Below are 16132 nucleotides of genomic sequence, written 5' to 3'. Positions count from 1 at the left end.
CTACTCAGGCTTTAGCAGAGCTCAGTAACACTGAGATCAATAACTGATCACCACATTGATTTATCAGTCTACTAAGGCTTTAGCAGAATTCAGTAACACTGAGATCAATAACTGATCACCACATTGATTTATCAGTCTACTCAGGCTTTAGCAGAGCTCAGTAACTCTGAGATTAATAACCGATCACCACATTGATTTATCAGTCTACTAAGGCTTTAGCAGAATTCAGAAACACTGAGATTAATAAGTGATCACCACATTGATTTATCAGTCTACTCAGGCTTTAGCAGAGCTCAGTAACTCTGAGATTAATAACCGATCACCACATTGATTTATCAGTCTACTCAGGCTTTAGCAGAGCTCAGTAACACTGAGATTAATATCTGATCAACACATTGATTTATCAGTTACTCAGGCTTTAGCAGAGTTCAGTAACACTGAGATTAATAACTGATCACCACATTGATTTATCAGTCTACTCAGGCTTTAGCAGAGCTCAGTAACACTGAGATTAATGACTGATCACCACATTGATTTATCAGTCTACTAAGGCTTTAGCAGAATTCAGTAACACTGAGATCAATAACTGATTGTTATATTGATTTATCAGTCTACTCAGGCAGTACAAGACTTCAGCAAAGTTTGTAAAGTAACGTTTGTAAAGAAGCTGTTTATTGAACACTGTAAAGCTGTTTATTGAATGCTGTTATTTTAAAATAGTTAATAAACAAGTATATATTATGTTTCTGTTAAAGATGGAATATAGTTTTTAAAATTAGAGGGTAAGTATTGTAAAAGTAATGTGAAAGGTCCTGGCATTCTGAATACTGCCTTAACAAAATGTAACCAGGACTGAAAACAGATAATTAATTTCAGTATTCTGAGTATGTATTCAATACCCAACACTCTGTCACATCTCAGCCCTGTTGACCAGATAAACCAGCATCGGACCAGCATAAAACAGTTTAGAATAGCATGGAATTCATTGCTGCTCTTTTTTGCGTTCCCCTCTCAAAGTCAATTCAAAGTAACTGAATACATTTTTTAGGTCACTTATATTGAGGACAATAACGTTCACCCCACTCCAACTTCTCAGTTTAGACAAAAGTTCTCCTCTCTAACCAACAGTGAACATGTGTTTCAAAACCGAAACTCAAAACAGTGACTTATTTTATCAAATTTCTAATGTTATGTCAAAATAATGCCCTGTTTTTCTACATGAGTAATAACTCCTTTTTTTCACTTTGACTTACTAGTAAATTCTTATGAGTCAATCTAATGAGTCACAATCTGAACCTGAAATAATGATAAAACATTTTTTCCCTACCTGGTATAAATGGGCATTCAAAAAAGGTAAAAAAAGCATGTGGTTGTATTGGCTGCTCATATGTTAATGAATAAGTTACACCTTATTAAGTTAATTTGCATGGAATTACTTAGTAGATAAGTAGCTAAATTGGCCACTCCACCAGCACGATGTACAAGCTGACTGTTATTAATTAATGCCTCTTTTAGTAAATCTGTATGTAATATGAAATGTTTTTGTTAAGTTGCTAATCATGGTAAAAGGAGTTTTGACAGTTAATTTTTGGTGTTATGAAGAAATATGAGAAGTTCAATTAAAGGTCTACTAATATAATTCCTGTGGGGAATTTCAAGGTGTATTAATGCTTTTTAAACATTAGCCATCATACATACAATAATAATTTCAGTCCATGACAGGAAACTGAATAATAATTTCCATGATTTTTAATATTATTCCATCCCTAGTGTACACACACTAACACACACTCTTTGTTTGTGCACTTGTGTGTCTGTGTGTGAGTGTGTCTCCTGGTGGATTTCACAGCTTTGAGGTCTCCATCTGGGGATCAGAAATTAAAAATTAACGATGGTGAGTGAAGGATCCGCATCATCTGATCTCCCGCTAAATTGAAAGCAGTGAAGAATGACAAAATTAGAACTGCTAGAGAGAGCCGAGAGGGAAGAGTTCATCTAAAGGAGCAGAGACAACCAAATCAGTCCCAAAACTTCTCCAAAGTAATCTGCTCCACTGCCTCTTCTTTCATGAATATAAACTCACACCAGCACAGAATTAACTCCCAGCAGATCACAACAGTTATGAACATAATTTCAAAGCAGCTTAATCAAAGCCTTTCTATCAACACAGTACCTTTTTCCCTTCTTTGTTTAAAAGAATGGCTCAGTTAATAATGTTAAGATTGCTAATAATGAAGGAAAGAGAAGAGCTATAAATGAGCAATATGAAAATGTCATCAGTGTTTTTAAAATACATTCTTTTTGTGTTTTTTTATCAATTTTATATGGGTTGGTTAATATATTCATAAGCAAATTCTGAATACACCTACTCACATTATATGCTTTGTTGATTTTCTAAGTTATTATTATTGGCATTTGGCTGACGCTCTTATCCAGAGCGACTTACAATTTGATCATTTTACACAATTGGCCTGACTGCATGTCTTTGGACTGTGGGAGGAAACCGGAGAACCCGGAGGAAACCCACACAGACACGGGGAGAACATGCAAACTCCACAAAGAGAGGACCCCGGTTGCCCAGCCGGGGAATCGAACCCAGGCCCTCCTTGCTGTGAGGCGACAGTGCTACCCACCACGCCACCGTGCCACCAGTGAAATAGTGAATAAGTGAAAATAAGTTAACACACCCTCTACGAAAAATGCCATTTATCGTGCAAATATTAGTGAATGTCTATTTTTTGCTGAATTTCTATTGGAAAAAATAAACAACTACAAAAAAACAACAACAAAAAAAAAACACAAAACATGTGCACAGGCCTTTTTTTCCTTTATTTTTTCCCAATGTGTTAAATTCAATAGATAAACAGTAATTGTGCATTAAAATGTGAAGAACTGTGTTCTCTGTAAAGGAAATGCTAAAATATTTTCACTTTCTAACCAGGAGTGACCAAACTTTTGCATTTGACTGTACCCCTGAGGGTACCGCTCCAGTGACAGCCTCTAATGATGTGTTTATCACAGAGATTCATGCTGAGTTGATACAAAGGAATGGGATTTATCATGTTGTTTCACTTAGTTGTGGTACTCACTGGATGGATTTGGAAGTCTGGGATCTGAACTTGGTGAATTCACCCGGAGCCGTCCATTCAGAGCCGTGCTGCAGAGCGAGAGAGATCACATGCTGTCACTTTGCTGCTTCTCAGCGTAGCTTACACTAGTTACACATTATTTCACCAATGTAAACACAGAAATGTACCTGTAAGAGCACCTGAGAAACACTAAATGGGACATGGTTAACCCTTATGTGATGTTCAGGTCTGTGGGATGTTCAGTGGTTACCAAAAAAAATGATTCTGGGGTGAACGCACAAGGAATAAAAGTGTGGAGGTGCTGTGTCCCTTCATTCTGTTCTCCTCCTACATGGCCTGCTGTTAGTGTGTGATCCAGTCATACCAGCACAACATACCACCACGTCAGTGTTACTGCAGTGCTGAGAATGATCCACCACCCAAATAGTACCTGCTCTGTGAGGGTCCATGGGGGTCCTGACCACTGAAGAACAGGATAAAAGGGGGCTAACAAAGTATGCAGAGAAACAGCTGGACTACAGTCTCTAATTGTAGAACTACAAAGTGCAGCTATACAGTAAGTGGAGCTGATAAAATGGAAAATGAGTGTAGAAAGAAGGTGTAAACAGGCCTATAACAAGGGATGCAAGTTCTAACATACCACATTATGACTGTAGTATATTCGTTTTGTGTACTCATACTGTAATGAAAGACTTGATGACATAAAAGGTGACACTTTTGGATAAAGAAAGAACACAGAACCGCTCCTTGGCAGCTTTTTTAGAGAGGAATGGTTCTGCTCTGCATCAAACAGAGCTCCCTGTGGGATCACACTGAAGAAATGGATTGTCAGTATTGTCTAAAAGAAAATTCCATAAAATCACTGCAGCAGTGCATGAAAATAGCTATTTGTTGAAAGGTTAGCTCTTAGATGAACACCTCAGGTCAGTAGTGACCTATGACTTCATTTCCGCATTTCCCTCTGCTATGCGCATTTTTTTAATAAAAAACAGATGATCAAAATATAACAAAATATACTTCATGTTATCCAGATTTTGTTATTGTCACTTTAATATTTTGAGAGTTTTACTCTATAATAACTGTTTCTACAATCATTTGCATGAAACATTCAGTTTATGTCTTTAAGATGATGCCTTAAAGGTCAAATTTCCCTCAAATAAGGAAATGAATGAAGTGTTTAATTTACATTATAATTGTTTAATTTAACTTTTCATTTTGCAAATGTATAGGTCATCACCATTATCATTCTGTCATGCTCTATTAAAACCAAATAGATTTCCTTCAGCAGCAGACTTTATGGTTTTGCTGAGGCGCATGTGAAGCTACACTCACTAACTAAGGGGTTTTATTAGGAAAAGCTTTACTGGTAGTGTTTATTACAAAGCTAATGACATGTACAATCAGTTGGAAAACAGCCAGGTATTTAAGAGGCAATAAAAATTTGTGAAATGTTCAGTACCCACCCGTCCCACATACACCAAGAGCCTGGCATTGAGGGGGTTCTCGTCAGAGCTCAGCCACAGCTCAGAGTTGTCATCAGAGGCTATAGCAAACTGGAAATCTCCTGCAAGAAAGATTAGATATGAATGAGATGATAAATGTGATAATACTAACATGTCACATACATTTTATAGATATGCAAGTACCTATATGTGATATATATATATATATATATATATATATATATATATATATATATATATATATATATATATATATATATATATATATATATATATATATATATATATATATATATATATATATATATATATATATGTGTGTGTGTGTGTGCACACACACACACTTGTACAAACATAAAATGTTATGTTTATACAAAATAGAGCAGGTAAACTATGGCATTTAACTGATTCTGCCTAAATGACAAAGCTGAAGTCAGCTTCTTATTTGCCAGCTTCTTGTTCAAAGTTTCTTGATCCACCTTAAATGGTGTAGCAGTTATATTCTGGCACCTGAGGCATTTGGAGCACTGCTGTTGCGATTTAAGGTGAAATGGGAAAATTCGAACAAAAGGCAGGCGAATAGGAGGGCAACTTCAGCCTTGTGCCTAAACGAAGCAATGGCATGTCTGTAGTCATTGTAGTACCTGGAAATCATTAAACCAGAGGAAGCATGTAAATAAACGTGAGCTGAACAAGTATCTAACATGGCTTGGTAGCCAAACATGGAGTGAGCACTGATATTCTGCGAGACATTATTCACGTCTAAAAAAGGAGTTCCGACATAGTTATGCGTAACGTGCCATGTTTAGGTGCTCTTGCATGTAATCCTGTTAATCACTAAATTCTTAAAATGATAATACAATAGATGTTTATTTGTTTTCATAATTGTAACGGTTGAGGCAAGGAGGCAGGATGCAGACATGAGTTGCTTATATTGTATTTAGAATTAGAGTCCAGAGTTGCTGAAGTTTGAAGAACAGATCAAGTCCATGAGAAAAACAAAACCAAACTACAAAATGTACAAAAACAAGAGACAAGGTAACATCAACAGAGTAACATCCATTCACGATGCAAGACAGAGACCGAACAAACACAGGGGTATAAATACACAGAGGAATTCACAGGAAACTGGACAGGGGAATGGATAGGCAACTTGACAAAAGACAGAACAAATGGCTGAATACGAGACTTGACAGTAGATGGAACATGGGACTGGGCAGGAGATAGGATACAAGACATTGACAGGAACAGGTAAAATACAACCAGACACAGAAACTGCAACACTTATGGAAACTAGTACAGATATATACATGGTGACAGGGACAGAAACAAAACTATGGACTGGAGACTGGACAGACTTGAGGGAAAACACAGAATTAAGAAGTTCATATAGGCGACAGAACTGGGTGGCAGACTGAGCAGGGAACTGTAAAGGCAAGGAGAATGGTAGTTGAACAGGGAGCTGGGGAAATATTGCAGAAGCAAGACACTGGTAGATTGGCACAGGAGCGGGATGCTGAGAGGCTGGACTTGAAATGGGACAGGAAACGAGAAAAGGAGCGGTCCAGGGTGCATGAGCAGAAACTGTGGCAGTCCAGGGTGCAGGAGCAGGAACAGGGACCAGGAAGTGGGACAGGGGACGCTGAGGCCACAGGCAGATATGCAGACATGGAGGCAACCAGCAGGTCAGGAAACTCAGAAGTGACGAACTTGCCCGCAGGCTGGGCCACAGCGATGCCCTTGCCCACAGGCTGGGCCACAGCAACGCCCTCACCTGCAGGCTGGGCTGCAGTGATACCCTCGCCCGCAGGCTGGACCGTAGCAATGCCCTCGCCCACACGCTGGGCCACTGTGATGCCCTCGGAGGCAGGCTGGGCCACTGCGATGCCCTCGGAGGCAGGCTGGGCCACTGCGATGCCCTCAGAGGCAGGTGGTCCTGCTGCGACATCCTCAGAGGCAGGCAGGCCTGCTGCAATGTCCTAGGAGGCCTGCTGCATACTGAGCAGAGAGCAAGGAAGCTTTCTTCTCCTTACCAGGGAACAACAACTAAAGCAGATGAAGCAGATGGTAACTCTCCTGTAGTCTGACTTCATTTTCTTTAATAAGTTCCTGTAAACTCGCTGCATCTCTGTGTGGTCTTGCATTCTGTAACGGTTGAGGCAAGGAGGCAGGATGCAAATGCAAGTTGCTTTTATTGAACTTAGAATTAGAGCCCAGAGTTGCGGAAGTTTGAAGAACAGGCAAGTCCATGACAAAAACAAAACCAAACTACAAAATGTACGAAAACAAGAAACAAGGCAACATCAACAGAGTAACATCCAAAGTACACTCACTATGCAAGACAGAAACTGAACAAACACAGGGGTATAAATACACAGAGAGGAAATGAGAAACACCTGGGACTAGTGAGGGGTGGAACACAGACAGGTGAAACAGATAACAAGGGGGCAGCATGAGGGAGGAGATACAGAACAACAACAACAGCAACAAAAGCACATGGTGCAAGAAAACAAAGGCACATGGCTACAACAGAGGGGAAGAAACAGACACTCTCGGAGGGACAAAAGGAGAATCCGTGACAATAACACTACAGTGTGACATCCCAAAATTGAAGGTTTATTTTTAAACTGCATTATTTCATGTTACCGTGGCAAGGACTCAGATACCTATAACATCTAAAATAATACAACATCTAAAAACAGACTGCAAAGATTAAGGAAAAGATTGTCATGTTATATATGTATATATCAGCAGATTTATATTGAAATCAATATTGGTCATAAAAACCCTATATCTGTACATGGGAATGATGCTTCATAAGACAGTAATAAATAAAACAAATGTCAGTCACTTTAGTTTAAAGTCCCTTATATTAATGTAATGTCATTTATTTCATAGAACATATGTCAGTGCTTATGTATTATATTATACCTATGTAGGTAGTCTTCAAATAAAGTGTTATTGATGTAAGTCAGTACTAACTAACCGTCTTTATAAGGATGAATAAACCCGAAGATCCTCAGGCCATAATTCTTCCACTTTGGAGCCACAGCCAGCTTCTTCACCGTGGTTCTGGCCTGCAAGGCAAAATGCCACATAAAATGTTACCTTCTCCCAACTAATGCATATACTTACGCCGTCAAAACAGTCTGCTCTCATGATGAGCCAGTAAATGAGAGTTATGACTAAATGATAGCCACAGAACACAGAGGTGAGAAGCCCAGAGGTCTCAATTTGCAATGTACACACACAACCCAGCCAGAGGGGTCGCATTATTTGCATAGTGAGTATGCAGTTAAATTTTAAAACAGGAAAAGAAGCACTATCATCCTGAAAGGCTCACTAGTTGGTTCATGGTTATGCCATTTACCAGCATTCTAGACCTGACCTTCCAGCTGGAGCTAAGAACTTTATGATTTCTGCTGTGTCTGAAAGGGTCCCCTAGTCACTATACCCTACATTTAAAAATCTGCTTAGTTTCATAGAACACTATCATAGGGAGCAGTGATGCTAATAAACATTAAAGTTGTACAGTGTAGCGGACACCCCCAATCTAGGCGAGCCAGAATCACACTGCTTAGGAGGACTCCACATTCCTGAACTTTGAGCTCAGGACTTTTTCAAAGGTCAAGCAGATGTCATCAAACAGGATTAGCGTACCAACAAGTTTTACAACTTAAATGGATGCTATCTTGGGAATACGGACACAGTGGGAGGCCTACAACCCTCTTTGCTCCATATGGCATACCATACCAGGCCATAAATTCTGGCCTGGAATCCAGCTGCAGATCTTCCCAAACTTTAAGTAAGCTATGAATTAACAGAAATCATTCTATAGACTGCACCAATATGGAATTTTCACCATTCAATGGGATTTGGGTTAAAGAAGTCCAGAGATATCAAGAAATAGGTTGCTATTAGAATCTATAACAAAGCTAGCCTTTTTAGATTTCATTGACAATTTAGATATAGAACCACAACACCCCAAGTGGTGAAAATGAGGCATATCACACCCCCACTATGTGCTTATAAAGAATCCAAGGGACCTGGATGTTGTCTGCTTTGAGTATTAATAGTATTTATATAATCTTTGAGCAATACTACTTGTTTATTAATATTATGTGTATTATCTAAACAGTACCTATATCCCTTTCTACTATTGAGTGGTAGAAATATGGAGTGTCAACTTTAATAACCAACAGTGACAACCATCTAATTGCAATGAGTTAGACCAGTGACCAATATGTATCCTGAATGTGGTTTTCTTATTTCCCTTGGTCCTTTCCTTTTATTGTCAATTTTATTTCTTAAACATTTATACATTCTATAGTATTGGAAAAGCATTACCCATGTTCTTTAACATGTGTTGTGTATCAGGTACCGAGGGTTAAACTCTCCCTTATAAACATATCTGAATATTCTGTTAACTCGTTGATTCTGAAAGTTTAACCAATTTGATGATATAAGAATGTTCCTTTGTTTAAACTAACTGATATAAAGAAGGCAGTAACTCTGGGGAAGGCGTTCCTAAAAGTATGCACAACCAATCAGGGTTGGAAACAATGAATAGCTAATTAAGTGTTAGGTTAGGAAAACCTATCAGCACTCTGATTCCACCCCAAGGGGAAGGGTCAGCAGTTGGAACAAAAAAGCCCAGGGCACAGAACTTTTGTTAGACAAAGAGACACAAAAAGAGACAGGAAAAGAGACAGGGAGACAGAGTGAGCAGGAGTCAGTGTTCTCAACCAGAAGATAGCTGAACTCATAAGTTTGTGCCAGCCTTAGTCAGAGAGACAGGCCTTAATTGGAATGCTCCAAGATCAGATCTGCTTAGATCAGTCCGTCTACAGACCTTCAGTTTAGACCACCCTCAGAAAAGGAAGGTAGATGTTTCTTGTCTGCTAAAGAGGTAGTTAGTTAAGTTAGCATCACCAGCCTCAGAACCTTGACTTTAATCAAACCAGACACAGGAAAAGAACAAGCGGTTCGGACGCCACGGAGACCCAGCAGCACACCCAGAGCCGCACACTAATCTGTGAGCAGATTAACCAGCAAAAGGCTGCCAAGATGCCACCCTGAGATGGCCACGAGATGCCTTCACCAATCCCTGACGGGAAGGCGCATGCCCGCATGCTGACACAGCATCTGCGACCACTGAGGAGACAAAGCAACGCATGAGCTCTGGCCTCAAAGACAGCCCTTTGGAAGTCAGCTGATTCCCACGTAAGCCGGTTCCATCAATTGACGGTCAGGGCTCTGACGCCAATTTATTTAATAAGGTAGCAGTTCTTTACAGAGACTCTTTCAAGTCTTCCCAAGAACCACCATGCTTCATATCATTTAACTGAACCACTTCAGGTGAGTTATGTTGTCCTTTTAACTTTTATGGAAAAAAGGAATTACTTACAACATGGCGGTGTCACCATATTCTTGCAATATATTTATTATATTTATACTTTTTATTCACACTGTTAAAATGTGTAAATATATATCATGACAGCTCAAATGTCTGATATGCTGCTCACTCAGTGAAGTTCCACCGTACTGGATTTTTGCTAGGGCCATGATATATGCCCTTTGTTCCTCAAGCTAGACCACCTTGTTGAAGCGCTAGTTAACCCATGCATGCACTGTGCTATTATCCTCTAGCCTGCTGTTAAGAGAGGCTAGCAGGCCTGGTAGACGGAGCGAGGAGCACCACAGCACTCTATAAGTAAAGCAGCTAGCATGGAGATTCAGATTGTATAGCAGATAAAGCTGTGGAGGTATTCCACGGGCATTGGACATGAATTTTCAAACTTTCTTGATCTCCAGGCCACCCTCCCACTTGAATATTTAAATCTTTGCTGTTGATTACTTCTGAAGCTCAGGATCCCAAAAAATGGTATTTGGGACAACCCTACTGGACTTCATGACTCAGACTGTGAATCAGACATTAGACTTCAGAGTTGCTAACTTAAAACTTGACATAGATTTGAGGACAATTTGAAGGCTACCTACATAAGGGCTTCATGACACATTCATAAGCGCTGAATAATGCATTTATGAAGCATTACTTGAACATTTATTAAGTGCTTATGTCGGTTCTCGCAACCTGACATAAGATGTTTTATGAAATAAATGACATTGTACTGACATAATAAGAATAAACATTGAACATATTTACAGCACTAAACATATTTAAAACACTATATGTTATGAAGCCCTTATGTAGGTAGCCTTCAAATAAAGTGTTACCAACTTGTCTACGGCACTGCTGTACACATACAGCCCCTACATGGGCAACCATACCCAAAATCTCATTCACTTAGACACAATATTTAAGTTTACTGAACTAATATACTTACATGTGGGTACAAAGGGAAGTGGAGGTTCTTCCTGAGCTGAGAAACAGATGAGCCACACCAGTCCTCAAACACATGCAAGTTGGCCTGTCCTTTGTACTAGAAAAAAAAAAGAACAAGACAAAATAAATACTACATAATCAACACACACAGGTTTTTAGATGCAAAGCACTGAGCTAACTAGCTTATTAACTCACTCACATTCAGAAGGAATAATGTTTCTCCACAAGGCGGAGCTATCAGAGTTCAAGTAGGTTTGTATCCATCACTCAAGGGGAGAACACTGGCATGAATACATACTGGCAGGATCTTATAAATGCATGCATGCATACACGGCATGTATATGAGGTGCAGCATCTAAAACATACCCTGAAAAACACAGGGTACACTCACTGCTGTTACTGATACATAGTGACAAATGTTCAGATATGATCAGAGTTACAGTGAAGAAGGTGATTACACATCCTGGATAAAGCCATTAGGATTAGTGTCTCTTTATTGCAATCAGATTTACTGGGGTGCATGTACACCCAAAACCATGTATCCTGCAATCTTTGCTTCATGAGAAATTTCTCCTGGTGTTGTGACCATAGCGGTGTCACGGTTGGCTCCTCCCACTACTCCATGTGCTTTTTCTGTTTACTTTCTGATCGTCCACGTGCCCCTTTGTTTTGATCTTCCACATGCATTTGTTTTTCCGTCTAGTCTGGCCCCTTGTTTCGTGACTCTGCTCCTGATTTTTTTCCACCTGTCCCTCATCAACCCTGTTGTATTTAAGCCCTGTGTTTGCCCCTTGTCTTTGCTGGTCTTTGTTATTATTGGATGTTTGTTGTTTGATCGTGTTTTATATGTTTGATGTTTGATATTTGTTTGGTATGAAGTATTTGGATTTCTGTGTTCTTTTGTCATGTCTGACCCCCATTCTCTCCGTGTTGTCTATTTTAACCTGGACCGCTTTGACCATGTCCCTGGATGTGCCCATAATAAAAGTCGCTTATCTCAGCGTATGCGTGGACTCTTCTTTCAAACTTCTATGCCTGGCCTCATGCTGTCCCACTAGCTGAAATCACTCATGTGGTGAACTACACTGCTTACACAAATGTCACAAAAGAATCAGCCACCAAACAAGGTTAGCAACCAAACAGTAGCTGATGACATGACCTACAGTGGATGGCACCAAAGCGGATGGATAGAATTTCACTGACTATGTAAGAAATGCAGACAACTGACATGTAAGAATGCTGATTAACTGATGGCATCATATTTAAGTTGGTGGTCTTGAGCCGTGATGGAAAACATAACAACACAAAGAAAATAACTGCATTAGCCCCTTTAATGGCTCGGGCCATTATATATATATATATATATATATATATATATATATATATATAATATGTATATATATGTATAAATGTATAAATATGTATTAGTAACTGTATAAATGTATATGTATATTTATAATAAAACAAGTCATTTGGCAATCAAATCATTTTAACAGAAAAAGATCATTTTGAATGTACATCTATGGAGAAATCAAACAGGATTTATAATGTTTGGCTTAGCCAGGTACACCTGAATCCTGGCCCCGCAGTTATGATTACTGTAATCAGGTCATGGAGATGACCCCCAACAGAAAAAAGCAAATAGAGGTGTTATGGAAGAGAGATATACATCAGCAACATTATGTGTCTTTGTTGGACAAGCTTTCAGATGCATTCTCCAATAATCTGTCCAGCCTTTGCCCTATTTCATTCTGTCTTTGCCTCCCAGTGCCTCCTGATTTCTGCACTGAGTGCTAAGGCTACTGTAACTCTGCTCTGCTCAGTGGAGCTCTCGCTCTCTCAGGGGAGCTCCACTGCACAGACAGCTGACTGCATACGGCTTCCTGCTGACTTCTATTGTAGAAGAAAGTGGGGGAGAGCAGGCGAGAGGAGGAGAGGAAGAAATGGAAAAAGAGAGATTTACTCTCCCTATACATCCACAGCACATGCCCGGGCGCGTCCGAGTCAGGCTGACGTCGGATCCATCTTGCTGAAATTGGGTCTGTGAATAGGCATAACCCCAGGAGAGGCATGCGAGGTGCTAGAGGCAGGAGCTGCAGTGGAGATGGCTGGAAATCAATGCCACGTGAGGTGTGAAAGCAGCCTTCCTCTGCTTCCTTCCTGGGTAATAGGTCATTTATGAGTAACGGCCTCAACTCTTAATCACATATAGCATATGTCAAGATGATTGCGAATTCATGAAACATAAATATCTATATATCTTAAACTATACTGAACTGTGTACATATATATTCTTTACTAAGTCCTCAAAGACTTCAGAGCAACAGAAGAACACTTTTGGTTCCATAAAGGACCTTTCAATTAATGAATCATTGTTTTTTTTAAGTTTTTTTTAAAAATCCATATATTAAAGCCAAGAACCATTAAAGTAAACCTCATGAATATAGATTAAGCATGATGCATCACATTATTTATAGGGACACTGTGAACAAAATAAAAAATATATCTGCATACATCTGTTGTAAACATGCTTATTGGCATCATAATGCAGAGCCACAGGTCCCGCTAGAGATTTATGCTTTAAGGTCTAGCCCCCTTCTGTTGATAGTCCACTATATGGACAAAAGTATTCGGGACACCTATACATTACACCTACAGGAGCTTTTATGATATCCCATTCTAAATCCATAGGCATTAATGTGGCATTGGTCCCTTCTTTGCAGCTGTAACAGCTTCCACTCTTCTGGGAAGCTCTCTATAAGATTTTGGAGAAAAATTAGCACTTCTGAGGTCAAACACTGATGTTGGACAAGAGGGTCGGGCTCACAATCTCCATTCTAGTTCATTTCAATGATGTTTGCTGGGGTTGAGGTCAGGGCTCTGTGTGGGCAAGTCAAGTTTTTCCATACCAAACTCACCCAGCCAGGCCTTTATGGAGCCTGCTTTGTGCACTGGGGCTCAGTTGTGCTGGAACAGAAAAGGGTCTTCCCCAAATTGTTTCCACATAGCTTGAAGCATGCAAGGGTCCAAAATGTCTTGGTTTAGTGAAGCATTAAGATTTCCCTTTACTGGAACTAAGAGGTCTAGGCCAACCCCTGAAAACAACCATATAGCATTATCCCTCCTCCACCAAATGTTACAGTTAGCAAAATGCAGTCAGGCAGATCTCAATAAATAGGAGGGGTTTGGCTCATTTTCTCTGGTGTTCATTTTGTGCTGAATAAAGACAGTTTTTTATAAATTTGTTAGCAGTCATGATTGGGTGACATCACAGGAATTCCCAATGGTTGTAAGACACATTTGGGTAATGCATGAAGGGTATTGTAGTGAGAGAAAACTGATGATCAAAGACATGAAAAAGAAATACAGCTGTTAATTTTGTAAAACCGATGCTGCAGTACTGAATTCTTAACAACATGACAGCATGTTAAACTCTAATTTTAGGCCAAGATGCCCCTTTAAAAAACAAAAATCCCATAATGTTTGATTGAAGGGTGATTACATCACCATGTACCAGTGGATGGGGAAATTATTGACCAAAATTATCATGTTTCACCTCCCCCTCTCACCACCCTCACCATTGGGTGAAATGCTCAGCTAGTTTAGAGATCCTGTGTTTCAGTCAGAAATATATAACAGAGGAGAAATGCATTATTCTTGCCAATTCACATTTATCTTATAGGTGTAAATAAAAAGAAATAGATAATCAAATGAGTAATCAAGGTCGTTGGCTTTGACTTTTGGAAATCAGTGCAATGAGGTGTGAAAGCGGTCTTCTCTGGCTGGGCCTTTAGGGTAATTTTTTTGTAATGGCCTCTGTTTGTTTACACAGTGCATAAATCAAGTTGATTGTGAATTGAGAAATGAAACAGAAATATGATGGATTTAAAATACTCAACTATGCACATATAAAGCAAAGGAGATGGACTCACAACAGGTGGAGCTGAACTTTCTTTAAGCCTCTTCGCATTCGAATGCGCTATGATTTCCAATAGCAATTTCTCGCATTAAAGCCAAACAAATAATCAAAATTCATAAATCCCCAAGCTTTCCTGGGCGCTGCTGAAGTGCCCTGTGAGAGAAACAGCTCTTCTGCAGCAGGTGAGATACTATTAGACTGCCCCTCCATCTGCCCATCTGCTTTTGGTCTCTTGCCATAGCCGGGTTTAAAATTAGCCTTTCTAATTGCAGCTGCCGTGGACGGTGGTGTTCAGCATCAGTGATTATAAGCAGTATTTTAACGAGACAGCGATAGAGACATGAGGCTACAGTTGCTAACAATCACTAAGAGTTAATATTTACCCAAATCTTTTCTGTAAATACAGCCCTGAAACTTCTTTCAACCCATTCATACCACATCTAGATCTTCATTAACGTAACACAGACATGTAAAATTGTCGTTTAGAACACAGTATGACTTACTGTGAACTATAAACCTGAACAAAATTTTACCGTGTAGCTGAGCACTTTGGGTAGCCATTTTAGACAACAGGTGTTGTGCTGAATTCAGATGCAGGCATATGGACTCTACAGATTACAGTTATGATTTCTGCTTACTTTTCATAAGCAACTGCTAAATTTTTTTTCTAACTGAAGCGATATGTTCATAAACAGAAACAATGACAGAAATCACAAAAGTACTCGTGTATGAAATAAAGCATGAAGGAATTTTTTCACAACACCTGTTGTATTAACAGACTGCCCCAGCTATACAGTGACGTTTTGTTCATTTTTATAGTTTACAGTAAGTGGTACCTTCATAAAAACCAGGATGCAGTCTAGGCTGGTTGAGAGCCGTTTTGGGGATGTTCTTAGAAAAGATTTGGGAAACTATTGACTTCTAGTGTAGTGTAACGGCTGGCTTACCCCCAGCAGAGATCAAACAGGTGGTTCCCATGTTCAGATACCAGAATGCTATGGGGTAAGCACAAGAGGTGGACTCAAGAGCAGAGCGGTACAGACTTGAGAGCATGGAAAAAAGAAAAACGAGTTCTCACCAAGCGAGATGTTATTCCTGAGCTATCACAGCAACGCCTAAGGGCTTTGATAAACAAAAGAGGGGAGGTTAAGGCCAAACAAAAGAAACGCCACAGTAGCGTCTTCAAAAAGTACAGAGTTTAAAAAAAAAAAACACACAAAGGCACTCAAGTTCGATTCCCCGGCCGGGTGACCGGAGTCCTCTCTGTGTGGAGTTTGCATGTTCTCCCCGTGTCTGCGTGGGTTTCCTCCAGGTC

The 16132-nt window shown here is 39.6% G+C and overlaps 1 protein-coding gene across 1 annotated transcript in view; it reads right to left on the bottom strand.

Annotated features, from left to right (window-relative positions):
* b4galnt4b (beta-1,4-N-acetyl-galactosaminyl transferase 4b) overlaps positions 1-16132 on the bottom strand; it is a 182049-nt gene that overhangs the window by 58716 nt on the left and 107201 nt on the right. The window contains exons 5-8 of the mRNA XM_037534706.1: positions 10900-10995; positions 7539-7629; positions 4553-4653; positions 3090-3157 (exon numbers count right to left, since the gene is read on the bottom strand). Of these exons, the coding sequence (XP_037390603.1) occupies positions 3090-3157; positions 4553-4653; positions 7539-7629; positions 10900-10995 (356 nt within the window). The remainder of the gene's footprint in view (positions 1-3089; positions 3158-4552; positions 4654-7538; positions 7630-10899; positions 10996-16132) is intronic.

The sequence above is a fragment of the Pygocentrus nattereri genome, chromosome 25, assembly GCF_015220715.1.
Source record: "Pygocentrus nattereri isolate fPygNat1 chromosome 25, fPygNat1.pri, whole genome shotgun sequence".
Lineage (NCBI taxonomy): Eukaryota > Metazoa > Chordata > Actinopteri > Characiformes > Serrasalmidae > Pygocentrus > Pygocentrus nattereri.
This window is presented reverse-complemented; position numbering and strand designations above follow the sequence as displayed.